At 36.8% G+C, this 18912-nt stretch overlaps 1 protein-coding gene across 1 annotated transcript in view; it reads left to right on the plus strand.

Annotated features, from left to right (window-relative positions):
• The window catches only part of deptor (DEP domain containing MTOR-interacting protein), a 38164-nt gene that overhangs the window by 12940 nt on the left and 6312 nt on the right, over positions 1 to 18912 (plus strand). Inside the window, exons 5-7 of the mRNA XM_053494897.1 lie at positions 15 to 193; positions 7973 to 8155; positions 13503 to 13640. Of these exons, the coding sequence (XP_053350872.1) occupies positions 15 to 193; positions 7973 to 8155; positions 13503 to 13640 (500 nt within the window). The remainder of the gene's footprint in view (positions 1 to 14; positions 194 to 7972; positions 8156 to 13502; positions 13641 to 18912) is intronic.

An 18912-nucleotide genomic window follows, 5' to 3' on the forward strand; every position in this document is an offset into this window, starting at 1 on the left:
TTTTTCGTCTCCAGATTGATGAACACAGAGAACAGCTTGGTTAAGACTCGGGAGGAGGAGAACGTTCCCTACGAGCGTACACTGGTGGCGTCAGAGTTTATTGACTGGCTCTTGCAGGAGGGGGAAATGGCCACCAGAGAGGAGGCGGAGCAACTTGGGCGGAGACTGCTGGAGCATGGAATCATTCAGCATGGTGAGTGTGACTGAAAATTGGTAGTGGTTGTCCATAGGAGCATTACTAAAAAAAACTAACCTTTATAAGGTCATCATATGCGACTACATTTAATAAACGATACAATCTGATGAAGTAATGAAGAAATAATAGACCAGCGCACTCACTGCCTTATTTAGCTACATTAAAGTTAGCTTTGCACCTACTGGTTAAAACTGGTACTGCAGCAAATAGTAATAGAGGTCCATTGTGACATTTTCTCTTCCACATAGCCTGTCATTAATATTCTTAGTAGCTTTAGTGAAAATTATTCAATTTAAGTTCATTCAGCTTGAATGCAAAACGGTGCAATTTTTCTTATAGATGCTTTTAACCGCAACTAGCACTGCTTTGATTGCATTTAGGATCCACGATGCCCTTTTTTCGTGACAATATGTTTAAAAGAATATTAAACAGACATATGACACTACAACACTCACATGCCATTGCCTTCTGTACAAGAGACGTGAGATATACACTTTGCTCCAGGAAGCTATTGTGGTCACATTCGCTAAGTCCTGACCTCCACTTAGAATTGTATAAACTCTATTATAGTATCAGGGAGGTGCATGTGGTCGTTCTGTACAATGCCAGAACTGTATGAACAGCACCTTAGGTAAAATTTAAACTGTTCGAGAAGGAGTAAATATTGATACTAAATTGTACATTTACATTGCAGGGTGATTTATCTATTGGGACTTAACTGTGGGAGGTGAATTTATAGTGTTTATTGTAGTGGATCGTACAAAATTCACACTGATATAACAAAAAATTGCCAAACGTTTTAAACTAAACTAATCTATTCTAATTTTTGTCAAATTGTTCCTGTGTGTTCTCATGCAAACCCATTTTTGTGATGTGGTTAAACTGGAAATTTATCTGTCTTGATAATGGTATCATTTTGAACACAAGTACATCAAAACCCATTTAAAACAGGCTGCTACAGTAGATCAGAGGTTCCCTAACTTAATATTAAAGGTTTGAATTTGATTTTAATCTAAACTTAAATTAGACAGTTTCTTGATGAACATAGCATTTTTTTATTTCAAGGTAGGAAACATTATTATACGTTATTACACTGTATGATTACATTGCTAATTTGAGTTTTGGGATGGGTCTGAATTGACTTGCCGTGCAGTTCAGACCCAGACTGGAGTCCGATCTTTGAGAAGCTCTGTGTTAGGCTGGATGAATGTTCAGTATTGTTCAAAAGTCATGCACCACTCCTCAATTCTTTACATTAAATGAAATGATGTGGAGCAATGGGAACAATTTTTCCCACTCGTCTGTTCCAACTACTCAGCATTCAGTATCACCAGTATTTTAATCCTGATCATCTGTCATCATCTGTAACTGTTTCCTACTGGTTCATGTCTTAAATTAGATGATGCTTGAATTAGTCACTATGTGGCTTAACAAACAAAAACATATATCTGAAACTACTAAACTGAATGCTGGGTGAATCAAAACTGATGGCTGTATGCTTTTGACTTTTAACTAAAGGTCAGATATAGTCATAAAGTATGAGATGTAATATCTTTTTGACTTAATTTAGTCTAAGGTTATGTCATCATTAATATCACCATGCTTCACCAACATCTGTGTTCTGATGGAAAAAGGGAAAAAACTGCAAACAGAAATCGTGATTTTCAAACTGATGGAAAAAATATGTTTTCCATGGTTTATACAGTATACTGATAGTTTAGTCTTTGAGCAAGAGCACTGTCTCATGACCTCAAAAGTACATTTCTAAGGCACATAGTGTTTTTTTTTTCAAGAAAAAAACAACAACACAACAACCCAGCTTTATTCATTTAGCCTATTTTGCTCACTTGTGCATGTGAAGACAAACCGAGGCATTTATAAGTACTAAAAAAGACTGGGATTCCTACATGGTTCATTCAGAACCATAAATGAAAAAAGGGCTTTTAACTAAAGCTGAAATTGCATGCATTTTACTCTCATAGTCTCACAGCAGGCGTATTGAGATTTTATTTATTTTAAAAACTCTGAAGACGGTAAATAATATCTGGCAGAAGATATCTATACATCTCTCTATCAGAAAGGGAAATGTGATGTTTTGATCATTTTAACATGACTTCTTTTTTTTTGACTTCTCCATTTTGGCTCAGATGTATAGGAGCCATACTTCCCTATACTTCAGTAATAAGCAGTTACTGTAAATGGATGTAAGCTGATTTTTTTTTTTTTTTTGCTATGACATATCAGATTAAGGTACTCAGTAATGATCTCTTGCAGATGGACATACCCCTGGAGCACTTCCTGGTGAAATCCTGTGTGTCAATCAAGCTCATGCTTTTATATTCATAAAAATGTTTTGTAAGAAGTAAAGATAATTACTGGTTTTCATTTTTATTTCTCTGCAGTGTGCAGGCCACAAAAGTCTTATTTGGCTCAAACCCCATTAGCAATTAGGTGATCAATCAAAAAACCTAAAATGATTCATTATCATATTATTAGATTAGATTAGATTCGATTCAAATTTATTGTCATTGGGAAAAGTATACAGTATGTACAAATTCAGTTTCCAGAAATGCAGTTATAATTACAGGGGTGTGGGTGACTTATGTATAGAAGGTGCAGTAGGCGTTATAAATAGAATATTTGTGGTAAGGGATGTCTGTATAAACAATGACTGTACCATACAAATATTATATCATGTGTAACAGAATGTGCTTTTAGCCTCGGTTTAGCTGTTTACAGAAGATATTATTCGGCTACACTTTTTTGACAGCCACTCCCTGTTTTGTTAATGATTACAGAACAGATTCACTAAGTCTAATCTCATACAGAAATATATATATATATATATATATATATATATATAAATATAAATATATATATTACAAAGGAAAATGGGTTTGGAGGACTAGTGGAATGTCCATATCAGTCATTTTAATTTAACTATTTAAGCTGCACTCTTTCACTCTGTGCTTTGTACAAGATCATAGTATGATCCTAAAAATATGCTCTGTGGTTAAAATATATTTTATATCTAATACATATTGGGGGTATTCTGTTTCTCTAAAACAACTGGGATATTTTCTCATGGTTTATTTTCTTCTTCAGCACAGTCTATCAAATCATGATATAAATATAATATTTCAGGTTTTGTAACAGGGTAGATAATGAATGCCGAACCTAAAATAATGAATCGTCCACATACAGTAGATGTATGTCTTCAATCCAGGAATCAACACATGTAGATTTGTAGATGGTCACATTTTGATTGCCCCCAATCACTATATGAATGACAGTCTAGTTTTTTTTTATATTATATGATATGAAGCCACACATAATCTACTACAGCTGCAGGAAATCCATTGGAATTGTAACAAAGGCTAAACAATAAGAATTAAATAATTACTAAATAAATTACAAATAAACAAACAAACATAAACATTAAAGTAGCTATTTTTCTTGTGAATGATGATACAAATATATTGTATTGTAAATATATTGTAATACATACCATGGAGACCAGGATATTACTGTATGTGTAACCGGATAATTCCTCTCATGACTTATGATACCGAAGCTTATATATCGGATAACTTTGAGATTTTATGTTTAACTCTTGAACATATTAAACCATAATTAGAAGATATTGTATAGTAGGTAGGCGGCACGGTGGCATAATGGTAAGCACTGACGCCTTGTACTGTACCTCCAGGGTCTGGGTCCGAGTCCTGGCCGGGTTCAATTCCCACCTCTGTGTGTATAGAGTTTGCATGTTCTTTCCATGCTTGGTTGGTTTCGTCCGTGACCTTCAGTTTCCAAAGACCTGCAGATTAGGTTAATTGGCGTTCCCAAAATGCCCGTAGTGTGTAAATGAGTGTGTGTGTGATGGATTAGCACCCTGCCCTAAGTCTCCTGGGACAGGCTCCAGGTCCACGTGACCCTAAATACAGGATGTAGTGGTATAGATGATGAGTGAGTGAGTGAGTGATACTAGGAGGACATTGTACATATATCTCTAAAAGGTTGCATGGTGTCACATGATTTCCAAACTAATAAAACTTGGTGGTGGTAATTCCAGTTCATGTATGGAAATGACTTTTTCACAGTTTGGCTTCTGGAATATGCCTATGCCATCAGGAAAGTAAAAATGTGATAATGTGGTCATTTGGTACATTTAAGTAGTCAACTGACTTTATTTTATTGCAACTTAACGTTGCTGAGCTTAGATCTGACCAACAGAAGCCACCCCAGATCATTGCCCAGAACACTGCCTTCAGAGACTTACACATTGGGCAATATGCATGATGGACCTATCACTCTGGGAAAAAGCCAATCTGGGCTGGTCAGGCCAAATTACCTTTATCCATTTGCCCCAAAGACCAAACTTTATGCTTCTTAGCAAAGTAAAGCCTTTTTGTCTTCTGCGAAGTTCACAGTTCAGCACTATCCTTTCAGGCTTAAATATGGTATTGGGCTGTCTTTAACACAAATCCAGTAATCCTAATGGTTTCTGCTTGATGCAGTTTTCACCTTTTCTTTTTGCACCAGACATATCACTTGCATAAAGTATAAATTGTAGCACATATAAAAAAACATCAAGAAAACATCTTGCTTGCTCAGATGGAGGAGGACCAGCTTTAATAGAAGAGTTGAACAGACCTTTATACTGTAGCTTCAGGATTTTAGATGGAAGGATGTTCTGATTGCATGTCTGTTTTGGATTAGTTCAAACTGACCCGTGTTTTGATGTCAATTTTATTTTTCATAAGATGTTTATGTTCTCCGAGCCATACCTGTTACCTGTTTACCCTACATATGTTTACTGTAGATACGGTTGTGTATAGTGTCAGGATTTGGGGTTGAGGGCGGATGCAAGTGTGGATATATGACTAATTCCAGAAGTGCGGGTACATTTCAACTAGACAAATAGTTTTTTTTAAATAGGACAAATTTACCATTTTCTATATTTGCTATATTTTCTATATTTGCTGATCTTAAACTAAAAAAAATCAATGTACTAACAGAAAAAGCTGTCAACTCTGTTGTAGACAAAAATGATCAAATATATACAGTTAACAAATGTGATACAATTTAAAACCCAGTCTACCCTAAAAGATAATCTGTTCATCTTCATCTATTAAAATAACTTTAAGACTAGTAAGATATAAACTTTTTGTTTAGGAGTAAAAATATGAACACATTTCATTGAAAAGTTGCCACGTTGGTGCGCATTTTCTCAAAAAAACAGAAAAAAACCCCAGAAACTATAGTTTTTTGCTAGCCTTTAAAACTAATTACACCATTTTAAATGTAAAACAACTGTTTAATCCTAAAAAATACATGTGAATTACAGCTCTTTTATGAGGTTAAAAATTACCTGCATGTATCTTATACATTACTGATCGGAACCATAAAATGCAATAGCTGCTCCCTCACACCCTGGTCATGCAAATCAGTTATTGGTAATTTCTGTCCATATATCTTGGTTTATTTCTACATGATGTGCCATCACTAATATCGGTTGAGGGATGATTCTGAGGACATCATCAAAGAGATAGCACAAACTATCCTTATGGTTTGGCCAAAAGAAGCGATTTCTCCAAACTTTTTGCATGCATGTCACCTTGTATGTGTCTCTTCAATCTCAACAATGGTCTCAAAATAAATTTCAACATAACATTTAATAATACACCACTGTCCAAAGACAAAATGCCCTGCATTTTTTTTTCTTTTGTGCCATCTCTCTCTGTCTTTCTTTCTCTTCATTTACCTATCATTTTTTCATCTTTTTAATGATATACAAAAAATATATAATTTACAGTAAATTTACCCAGAATCCATGAACAAGATAAAGTGATGCAATATGTGTAAATGTGATTAGGGAATATTTGACTCTGTTAAACACTGTCAACTCTGTTATTATTAGACATTTTAAACCTTTAACAGAGTTGACAATATCAGAGTTGACATTTTCCACTATTTTGTGCTTTAGCTCAAGATGCTAACCTCAAACCACATGGCATGATTAAAAACAGAACTTTATGGCTTTCCATTATATTATTAATTTTTATTATTTGTTTCCTAAACATTTTGTACAAATTAGTGAGAGACGAATAATGACATATCTCAATGCCTTTCAGAGTTTTCTGCCAGAGGAAGTGATATTATTTGGTTGGATATGTTTTTTCTATGAATACTTTTAAAAATTTTATGCCGTTTTATACCAGAGGTAACAGAGTTGACCAGAACATAGGGACAGAAACAAAATGTATTTTTTAATGACTGAAATTACATATGAAACACAAAATAGATATTTGGTGCAATTGTTTATGTACAAATGTGTACATATGTGTACATATTTATTGAAGTTAATAGAGTAACTGCACAAAAGATATTAAAATTTGACCTAATTATTTAATGATAATTACAGTTAAAAGTATTAATTAGGAGGTGAGTACAGATGTTACACAAGTAATAGAACAATCGCCTTATCATTTTAAATCCTGATTATTCCACTGCCCTATGATGCAACATTTACTAGTTTATTTATTTTTTAGCTCTTGCGACAATAACCAATTATGGGCTTAATGACAAGTATTTCCTCTTTGGTTCCAATACATTTTAGCATTGATCCAAAGAAACTGAAGTTTATTTTAAGTGTATTTGAGACATCTAGATTAGTAAAAACAAGAACTAGACCTTTGTGCGGCAGAGGAATCCCATTTGACACTGTTGGCGTCCAGATCTGCTTTGTTTGAGGAAAGATACACCTTTGGCTGGGATGGCTGAGGTTTTCTTATTTACCCGCACCATATTTTGTAACTGAATTGTGTGTCAAAATTTTCATCTTTTTTTATCTTTTTTTTATCTCTGTATGCCTTACTAACACTACAATTATTTAAAAACACTAAGCTCAAGATAAGATCTTATAAATGTACATTGCTATCAAATCACACTTGCACACCACTGTGCTATTATTCCTCCCGCTGCAACCAGTTATGATTTGTCCTTAGTGAGATTTGAGTCTTCCAAACTACCTTGGTGAAGTTTCAAAATCTTAGGCACTGTAGCTTTAATGCTGGTGTTTGTGACCTCATTCCAAAAACTGTTCCTGTGGTTGCGCAACAACTCTCAATATAGACAGCACAGCAATCTAACTGTAAATCTGTTGGCTGTAAATGCAGTCGTACCAGCCGCAGCCCTGTTGTGCTGCTGTGCAGTTGTTGAGCCACTAATAAGCATGACAATGAGAGGCCACAGTCACATGAAAACGGTTCATACGCTTTAAGGCTTTTCTAGCAAGTTGGGAGACGGGCAAAAGAACCATGTGATTCTTGCAGCTATCTGCTGCTGTTTTGATGTGGTGTGAGGCGAGTGGGTAGAGGACAACTGGCCTGAGTAAGAAAAGCAGGCTTTGTCCTAATGAAATGGTAAAAGGCGACACACTATCTTGGCTGCATTTTTCTAATGCCTGCAACCCTCGGCATGCACACACACATACATACACACACACACACACACACATTAATGCTGCCCTGATCTTCTGATTCATCGATCACCCTTATTCTATTTTTAAAATGCCCACATTCAGATCTCTACAAAAAGATATGGCAAAAGGAATGCATTGATTTGCAGCCCCAAGAATGTGAAGCACTAAAAGCTTAGATTATGTGGATAATAGAACCAAGCCATTTTGAGGTTAATGCGAATAATTACTGTATTGGTATTTGGCTGTCCTTTTGTTTTACTGACCTTACACTCATACTAATCTCATCCTAGTAACCAACCAGCACCACTTTGGGGATGGTGACCTCCTCTTTCAGTTCCGGATGAATTTCCGACGGCGGCGGCGACTGATGGAGCTACTGAACGAGCGAACTCGTATGATTCCAGAGAGCCACGACAGCCCTTTCTGCCTGCGCAAACAGAACATGGACATCAGCAGCAACAGCTTTCTCTCTGGTTAGTGTGATAATGTGGGTTGATGGGAGAATAATGGACAGCTTCACAATCTTAAAGAGCAGAGTGGTAGTAGCACAGCTGGAATAATATCACACTCCTTCTAATGGTTAGTTCAGTAATCTGAACAGTAACATAACTCTTTGTCCAGGAGAAATGATTTTTTTTTTTTTTACAGATTTACAGAAGACTTCACATACAGTGCAGTGAATCAGACTCTTAGCCATAGTGTAACATTTGAACAACACACACATATGGCTTACACACACAGGCTTTAGAGCCATTAATAATGGCCAAGGTGACCCGGAGCCCACTGCAGTCATTTATGTGTTAGTTATTTTAGAGAGTCGAACGCCTGATCCATGACAATTGACAGATAATTTGTTGGCAACTTACAGAAAAGATGCATGTGGCTGCGGTAACTGTGCACACAATCATTCACAAACATTACTTGCACAATACAGGAATTTGGCTGTTAGTTATTGTCACATGCCTCATATAGTCCTGCCCTCACTCCAAGCCATTTCCAAGTGTTTGGGCTATTAAAGGAGTTGCTGCTGTCCCAGCGTTTCAGAGATAAAGCATGCAATCCAGTCAGGGCTCTGGCGTACTAAGAAAACCTTCTACCTTGTAGGTATCCAACCACTAGCTACACACTGGGATAAGTGCATTAGTGTAGCAGGGGGTTATATAGAGAAATAAAGGTAGTCTTTACTCTCATAATTGTGTTCTGTTATTCTGCATAATCAAAAGTCTCGGTTTAATTTGAACACCCCTCACATGGAGTATAGTAATGGAAGGATGGTCAATCCTTACCCTAAACATTACTGATGATGTCGTTAAGTTGACTTATTACCAGAATGCAGAGTAATGCCTAAACCTATGGTTTGAGCTATAGTGAATTATATTATAGTGGAACTTTACTGTAGATGAAGCCTACTTTAGAACAAGCTTATTTTCTGACAAGCACAGACATGTACACACACACACACACACACACACAAACACACACACACACTGGATCCACAAGAGCTCTTTACTTGACTTGGATTTCCAACCCTCTACGTTACTCAGGGGGTGTCTGTTTACCGTACATGCTTTCTGAAAACCGAATCTAATGGCTTAAGTGCAGTTCACACATTAGCAAACAAATATGGCATTAAGATACTTCAAAATCAATACAATGAATTGGTCTATAACAAGGCTGTTTAAAGTCCCAACACACACCTCATATTAGGAATGCAATAATTCAGTGTCATATGTGTGTTTCCTACAGTGGTGGCCAAAAGTATTGAGACAATAGTGAAATTCATTATTTTAATGACAATCTTACATTTTTCAGATAATGACAAACAAGATAAGAATAATTTGTTATTTTTTATAAAACAAAAAAATTATTGCTTTATAACAACCAAGATTAAATATGAAGTATTTTATTCTGGATCCAGACCTACTGGATCTGATTGGGCATAGAGTCCAAAGATCTCTGCAGTATTCTGGTGTCACTCGCTCGATCCATGCTGGCTTGATTGTTACAGAAGGTCATGTACAGATCATGTATCATAGTTCTCACCTAATTCAGGCAGATAGGCTTAAACTAAATAGTGAAATCAGGTAGAACTATAATACATGACAGAATATCACGGAGACTATAACTCATGGGATAAGTTGTCTTAAAACTTTGGGGCACGCTGTACTTTTTGTAGATCGTTACAACGCGATCATGCTCCAAGATAATCGTTTTCATCGTTGGCGTCGTTGTCATGGCAACGATGTTAGGTGTTACGAGAATCAAGCGGGGGAGTTTAGCTCGTCACAGAGGTCAAGGGTTCATCAACAGGTGCCCGTCCATACTGTACAAGTGTACAGTACATCACGTCCCCTGGGCGGTCTGAGGAAAGATTAAGATCAGTGACTCACATCATTTTGTACTGATTGAAGGCAGACAGTGACATTTCTCAGTTAAATAACATAATAAAATTTCGCGTTTTTAGACGCGACATGCGAACATGTAACTTTTACTTTTTAAATCGTTCTGATATTACAGTGTCTTTCCTTTTAATGTTTAATCAGTTTATATTCAGACATGAAAACAAATACACTTCTACAGGCAGCCCTTCGGCGGCGTCGTCATGGCAACGATTCCAGGCGGCGCGCGTACGGGGTGTCACGTCACAGAGATCAGCGCGTCAGTGAGGTTAAGGGTTCATCCACAGGTGCCCCGTCTACAGTAAATTAACTGTCTAAGGGGTTAACAGGATTTCAGGTGCGGACAAAGCGGCAGTTAGTGAGTGTACAGTACAGTACAGTACAGAGTACATCGCGTCCCCTGTGCGGTGTGAGGGGAAGATAAAGGTCAGTGTCTCCGCCTAGCGACCACACACCCTTTTGTGCTAATTAAATACAGACTACAATTACTTAGACCAGGATGCCGTGTACTGTGTGGAGACTATCCGAATAACCGTTTACATGTCGCGTTTTGCTATAACATCGAATAATAATATAATTAAACACATCGCTTGAAAAGACCCAACCAATCACTTGTTCTGTCTGCCTGGATCAGCTAGTAAAATTCTCTTGTTTAGTTTCTTTAGGCATTAAAATCACTTATACAAGATTCTTCTACTACACTTTGCACCTGCAAACATTTTTTAAGATTAAAAGCTGGAGCTGCTCAGGTTCACAGGCCACGATTTACAGGCAAACAGTGCCATTTCTTTTGCATTAATATACAGTAGACATACAGTGGGGTTTAAAAAATGATGCATAATTCAACAGTTGTTGTTTAGTGGAATATTTTTTATGATCAATCGAATTATGGAGGCATTTTCTTTCCACAGTCCAAAGACATGTAGGTTAGGTTAACTGGCGTCACTAAATTAGGGGCGTAGTGTGTGAATGGGTGTGTGAATGGGTGTGTGTCCAGGGTGTACCCTGCCTTGTGCCCTAAGTCTCCTGGGATAGGCTCCAGGCCTTGTGACCCTAAATACAGGATCAAACGGCATAGAAGATGAGTGAGTGAGTGAATTATGGCAGCAATGTGTAGTATTATCGCACCATCCTTGATTCTATCGAGTCAGTTTTATTTTTTGTGCATATATTTTTCATGTTGAAGTGTGGATACATTTTTTGGGCCCCTGTATGTTTTAAAACTTTGACACTCGAGTGTGTGCTGCTTTAAAGTAAGAGTTGCCTTTTTTTAAGCGTCTGATTACTGAGTAATAAGTTTATTGCATTTTGTTTCAAACATCCTTAAATGCTGCTTGTCAGTTATAAGCTATTTATTTCCTTATCACCAATTGTCTGGATCTTTGACCTTGAATAGAAAACGCATGCAGTCCTTTGAATATTAAGTTTGAGATCCCCTGATATAGAGAAATCAACTCGCATAACTGTGTTCTACATATATTCTGTGCAATCAAAGTCCCGGTTTGACTTGAACACCCCTTATATTTTAACATGGAGTAGAAAAATGGAGAGAAAACTTTTTTCCTTGATGGTATCCAAGCACTAGAGAAACACTGTGATAAGTGCATTAGTATAGCAGGGGCTTATATAGAGAAATAAAGGTAGTTTTTCTCTCTTAACTGTGTTTGGTTATTCTGCACAATCTAAAGTCCCGGTTTGACTTGAACACCCTCAATATCATAGTTTAACATAGTAATAACATAGTAATAGTAGTAAGTAGACGAGTAATGCCTAATCCTACGATTTGGGCTACATTGCAGTGTAATACGCAACATGATGCTGTTCAATAGCCAGTCAAAAGACTACAAGAAGAATATCAGTCTTCCACATACTTCACATTTACAGCACACTGTCCGTGTTCAAGAAAAATAAACTTGAAACAATGAGACTGGTAACCATTCAATCAGCTTAACTGAAAGTTCCTGTATTCCCCAAAAAAACTTTGTGGGGCTGTCTTTCTTTATTTCAACCTTATTATGCTGATTCTGACAAGCACAGGCATGTACAGACACACTGAATTCACAAGCGCGCTATTAGACGCTGTTTGATCTGTTTACCGTAATTGCTTTTTGCAAACCGTATCTAATGTTAACAAACAAACATGACATAAAGAGACTTAAAAATCGTTTCAGTGGCTCGGGCTATAAGGACCTATAGTGTGCTAAAAGTGAACCTATTTACTGTGCACACAAAAAAGGTTGAAGTGACACGTTTAAGTTTCCCTCATCATAAAGAAAAACCTTGCACATATACACCTATAGACACATACACAGTATGGGGAAGAATCTTATAGACTTGTTTTACTGTACCATTAGTACCAGCTCTCATTTTTATAGCCCTGAGTTAGAATTTTATTGAGGTGACTTAAAATCCATCTTGATTAACAATTATGGATTTGGCTTTGCAGTACGCTTTGAGTGTGGCTGAAAAGTTATTTTCCTAACTTAGCACTAGTACCAACACTTCATCTCTTATACACGTGAAACCCACCACCTACTGTTTAACATTCTCTTATGTTATACACTTAGCCAGGAAGGACAGATTTACAGTCTGCAATAACTCCTAGTGATAGCTACTGACTCAGAGTCACACAGAGGTTTAAAAGCCCTCTGAGAGGGCAGAGAGCGATAATGTATAATTGTGATAAAAGCCATTTCTTGACTGTTGTGCGAAGGGTGCTGTAGGGGCCAAGGAAGGGGTTCTGCGACATGTATTTTATGGCGGAGGAAATGAGATCAGTGTGTGGTGAGAGGGAGCCCCTGCTCTTCCTCTTTTTTTAGCTGCTGGATTATGACCTTTGGCTTCATTTCGTGTGTGTGTGTGTGTGTGTGTGTGTGTGTGTTTTCAAGTGCTGCTTTGCTGTTTCAAGCTGTAAAGTGTAGCCTAGAAAAAAACTTAATAGAGATACTAAAACACTCCTTGTCATTAAATGATTAGATAAAGACTTTCTCCTACACTGTAGGAGAGCACTGAACATATATGATATGTGGATGTGTGGGTGTATTGGTGCATTACACATGTAATAGTGTATGCCAGAAGGAGAAGAAGTGAAACAGATGTTTTGGGATACTTGTGCTGGTTCCCAAGCTTGTTCATGTTTTCTCTTTTCCTCTTTATCTCTCTCTCTCTCTCTCTCTCTCTCTCTCTCTCTCTTATACACACAGTAGTACATTTACATACATACATGTATATGTTTGTATGCATGTATGTGTGCTAATCCTTCCTGTTTGGAAACATAAACGCATATTTCCAGGATGTACTGCGTAATCATGTTGTTTCTGTGCGTGTGATTTTGGTAGGTGTGCTTGTTGTCTATGAGGTTAAGTGTTTCCCTCTTTCTTGATCAGTCTCCCTCATTTTCTCATTCTCTCTATGACTCTAGTAAGCCCAACTAAAGAGATTAAGGTGGTGTCGGCAGTGAGGCGAAGCAGCATGAGCAGTAGCTGTGGCAGCAGTGGCTATTACAGCTCCAGTCCCACTCTGAGCAGCAGTCCTCCTGTGCTCTGCAACCCGAAATCTGGTAGGGGAAAATCCTCATTAAAATCTTTTACTATACTCACACTCATTAAACAGTTGATTAATCATGATAAGAGGTTGAATGGACGGTCAGATTTTTTCAAGTCTGTCTTAAATCAAAATTGAGGTGCATAGTACATTACAATACATCTTGGTTTTAATGCATTAACCTGACCTGTGAAATTTAACAGTCAAAAGACATGCAGAGTATTGTAACTGAAGTGTGTAAGTATGTGTACCCTGCAATGGATTGGGACCCCATGTACTGTAGGGTGTACCCCACTTTGTGCTATAAGTCTCCCTGGATAGGGTTCATGCCCTCCGCGACCCTGTTCATAGGAGTTAGTAGTATAGACAATGAGTAAGTGAATTATTAGGGCTGCAGAAGCTTTATATGAGTTGTGCTGAGGTTTGGAATGCACTTTTGCACTGAACAACGGTCGTGGAATTGGGCCCTGGTTTCTTAAACTTCTCGTCTGATGTGCAGAGCAGGAAAATTTATAATTAGTAAACAGTATGTGCACCTTGATGTTGATTCAACACACACTTAAAAAAAAATGGTCCTTCTCAGGTTTAGCATCATCCTACACCTGTATGTTAAAGCTTGGTTGATTTGGTTGGGGGATCTATGTTCAATTGTCATACATCATCAAGTTCCAAAGAAGTTGACTTCATGCTAAGCTAGTGACATCAAGCAAGCCACGAATAAATGAGTAATAAAAACACACACAGAAAGAGATCAGAAGATAGCGTGTGTCATAGTGTGATCACTGTCATTCAACTATTTAGCAAGCTCTCACCCATCATGGTGAAAGTTGCACCGGAATTACCGGCTAGGTAGCTCACGGTTGCCTTTGGATTTCTGTGCTTTGATTGCGTGTCCACTGTGTCTCAGTACTCAGGGTGATGATATACAAACTAGCTGCTAAGTAATAAGGGTAGTCATGCCTTCATCTGAGCACTGTTAGTTCCAGATAGTTTGGCTTGGCACATTTACAGTACGACCTTTAAACGTTTCTTAACCTTCAGCTTTTATCCTGGTCTCAGTCATAGTGAACAGGAAGTGGGAGGCAGGAATGCACGCTGTCATATCATACTGTACCAGTGCTCCTTGTGCACATGCATAAGGGAAAATAAGTGTATCCAGTCCACTTACCTGCATTTTTATAGAAAACAGGAGAGCTCAGGAAACCTAAACAGTCATGGTTAAAGATGTGAAAACAGACAAAACCTCGAACTTGGGATTGAACCATGTTTTTTTTTTGAGGCAGCAGTGCTAATAATTTAGTAGATTTTCCCCTAGTCCTGATATTGACACTGAACTGGTGCAATCTCATTATTAAGGAAAATCAAAGAACTTTAATCAGGAAGTTTGCCAAAATTTGGCATGGTTCATTATAGTCCAGGAGAAATCGTAGCCATTAAAAAAAAAAAAAAAAGTGGACCATGAAAGAAATCTGAAATGTCAATTCATGTGATTCATGGACTTTTTGGGTGCCTCTCGATAATAGAGTTCACAAAGAAGCAGAATTCCTTCTTTAGTAGTAGTCAATGTGTACTCGATTTAAGGCAGGTGATGTCACAGAGTCAAGCGACCATCAACAATTTCAATCAATTGTTAAGGAAAGTAGGATGATTATTACTGGAATTCCCAGCACTGACTCACCATACAACTAATATCAGTGAAGTCTGTCTAGGAATTAAAATCTCACAACCTAAATGTCTTTAAGCCAGAACTGTTTCGCTTAGGCAGGGTTCTCCAGAGCTTTCTTGGTGGGTCAGAAGGTTGTGAGTATGTTTGCTTTCAGGACATAAAAATCATATTAGCACTTGCCCTTCTGTTCTGCTGCATTGTAACTGCGTGATGAAAATGTTGACAGAAATCCCAAGTGGAATCGGCCGCTTTTCCCCATAAACAACTTCCTTTCCTGCCTGAGATGCAGCCAAACTTTGGAGCCTGGGCCTCTTGTTAAACATTGGTGCTGATTTTGCGCTGGATTATTGCACGGTTTGCCGTGGCATTTGCGTAGGTTAGGAAATATGTGCTAGAGCTGGAAAGATATTGCATTATTTTTTTTAAAGGCAAAGTTGACTCCTGGTGAAGAAAACTTTAGTGTGCTATGGCCCTCTGCTTTTTTAATAGGTGCACACTGTCCGTTCTTTATCTCTATATTTATGTTTGTGTGTGTGTGTGTGTGTGTGTGTGTGTGTGTGTATGGTGCAGCTCCAAGAAATCTACATGGGCAGTGTTAAATCTGGATCTCCTTATCACACTTTCCTCACACTAACACACACACACACGCACACACACACACACACACACACACACACACACCAAATTCAACCATGAGCCTCCATGGCTTTTCACGCAAGAATAAAGCATAGGGGTTACTACAAGTGTGACTATGCTTTTATCTAAAAATCTTTTCACTACATACTGTTTCCTGCCCACATGTTAGGTCTCCCGAAAGGAAGAGCGAAGGAAGGCAATGTTCCCATGGGACAAATTTGCTTTACTGCCCTTTACTTTTCAGCATTTCGAGGAAAGGTTGTGGTGTTTGGTGTTTAGGAAAAAAGCAGCTTTTGATTGGTCAGACACCGAACCACACTTCTTATAACCCTTTGACATGAAATAGTGGTGTGTGTAAGAGAGAGAGCATCTGAGTGAGTGTGTGCCTCGGGTTTGGCAGCCGTACGCATTTTTTCTGATCCGTCATTGGCCCTGCTATTCCTCCAATCGCAGCATGCCTCAGCTCTCCACCCATGATTAATAAGAGCTAAATAAACACTTGCTTGAAAAGCATGCTTCAGTGCAAGAATTTAAAACGTATGATCTTATACCACATGAGCAATTTTAGAACAGCTATACACTTATACACTTACAGAACTCAGGCTCAAGTCCAACATTATGAGGAGAGTAAGAAAACAGAGTCAGTCTTATTCTAGGGATTTACTTATGAACATTTATTTCCTACATTTTCAACACAGCACTGTCCGGTTTGGATGCTGACTGTAACTCTCTATGATAATAACTATTCTACATACAGCTCTGAAGAAAATAAGAGACTATTGAATTTTTTTCTTTATTCAGTACTGAATTAAATCTTAATTTACTACTTAAAAATCTTTTTTTAAGTAGTAAATAAAAAAGCATTTTTAGTAAATTTTGTATTACTATGTATTAATTAAAAAAAAAAAAAAAAAAAAAATATATATATATATATATATATATATATATATAGGGTTCAGGATTGTGCAATAAAGAATGACTTTGTTTTTGACATGGTATAAACATGACTGGGAAAAAATGAAAAATAGGTCACGTAAGCAAATAAATAATTGTCAAAGAATGGTTGTGTCCAGTTGTAATTAAACATAATAATAATCATAATTAATATGAATATTAATTAATAATAATAATAATAATAATAATAATAATTTGTGATGATATTTCCATATTCGGATTCGGGTAAAAAGTATGCCTTTTAAATGTATGCCATTAAATAATAACTTTGTTTCTACATGATATATCCAAAAACCCAAAATGCACAGTTTGATGTCTCCCATTGCGCCACACACATGCAGGACTTCCATATAAGGAGTTGTTTTTAAATTCGTCCATTGACCAATGTTTTGTTTCCAGCATAGATAGTTGTGCTGATTTTGTTTTAAGAGTTAATAAGGAAAAAGAATAAAAACACTAATGTGATAATCACTTGTCTTGCACATTATCTTGCCAATACTGTAACTGGACACGGTTCTACACTGCACTACATCACATTTCTATTGTATTTCATTTTACTATATATTTTTTTCATATTTTTAAAATATATTCTATATTTATATATTCTTTATATTTCTATTTTATTCTCAGTTTTATTCTTATTATTATTACTGTATATTATGTAAATTTTTAAGTTTTTTTATTCTCTTTTTTTTATACTGAGGTCAACAGCAGTCGTAGAAGCATTTCACTTTATATCATACTGTGTATGACTGTGTATGTGACAAATAAAATTTAAATTTAACTTTGAATTAGATGGCGAAAACATTGCTAATTGCCAGTAATCATTGTCTTTGCCAAAAGAAGGATTCAATCCTGGCAGGTTGCTTTCATCCTCCCAAAGATGGCAGTACAAGGTCAAGCAGCAGATACGGGGGACAACAAACTGATTACTTTGCAGCGGTTTCTTATATATTTTTTCCAGACCTGTATGTTGTGCAACAAGTCAGACCTGCTGAAACTGATACGTACCTGTACAAACTGATATAAGGATTGTGGTACAACAGCATGGTATCAATTACATCTTTTTAAAGAGCACTTCCTTAATTAATATGCCGTACTAGCCAAAAGCCACAATTTGAGAGAGAAAAAAAAGAAACGTAACGGTTATACTATACAAACCCTTCTTTGTGTGCTTTATTCAGGACCCTACAACAGAATGGTTCTATATTAGAAAGAGTTTCATATAAAAACCTTTTTAATGAGGACCCATAAATATCCAAAGTGATGAACCCTTAAAATAGATCTTTTTAACATATAACTTTAGAGCAAGTATGAGCTTGGTTTGTGAATTATTTTATTTATAATTTATATGTTTTCTATATAACTATTTTTCACCCATGAAAGTTACAGTAAATGCAACTGTTCAAGCTGTTTAACTGTCTTACTAGCATAATATTTTTCCTTAACAAATAAGTCAGCACTTGAGCTGAAAGATCTGATTACTTTATTAGAATTTTTTTTTTTTCACTTTTTTTTTTTTCCGAAATAGAGCACTTTAAAGAGCAAATCCTGTATATTTGTAAAGTAATGGTCTTGGATCTGGCAGTACGATGCCTGGCCAAAAAAATACAAGACCTCCGCCAAAAATTAATGGAACTCTGTATGGAAACAAAAGTTCTTACTACATGAGGTATCTACAACATTGCCACGGTGAATGCACACGCTAATCAGAGCTAAATCCAGTCCAATGAAATATTAGAGTGTGCAAGTTGCTTTGTGTAAGGTGGAGTAGTTTATCTGAGCTCTTAACAAATCTAACATTTGAAATAAGTGACAGTTCTAAAATCCACAGTGTCTTTTATCTGCTGCTATACACACTTTGTGGTTATCAAGCAGGTTGTGTTGTAACAGCGAGACCTTTGCAGTGGTATTATTATACTAACTAACGCAAAGAGAACCGGACGAAAACTGTTAGCTGTAGCTACTTCATGCTTTTTAGTGAAAGTGTGATTAATGTACTCTCATACAGTATAACTCATGAGTTCTACTA

This window comes from Clarias gariepinus, chromosome 4, assembly GCF_024256425.1.
Source record: "Clarias gariepinus isolate MV-2021 ecotype Netherlands chromosome 4, CGAR_prim_01v2, whole genome shotgun sequence".
NCBI lineage: Eukaryota > Metazoa > Chordata > Actinopteri > Siluriformes > Clariidae > Clarias > Clarias gariepinus.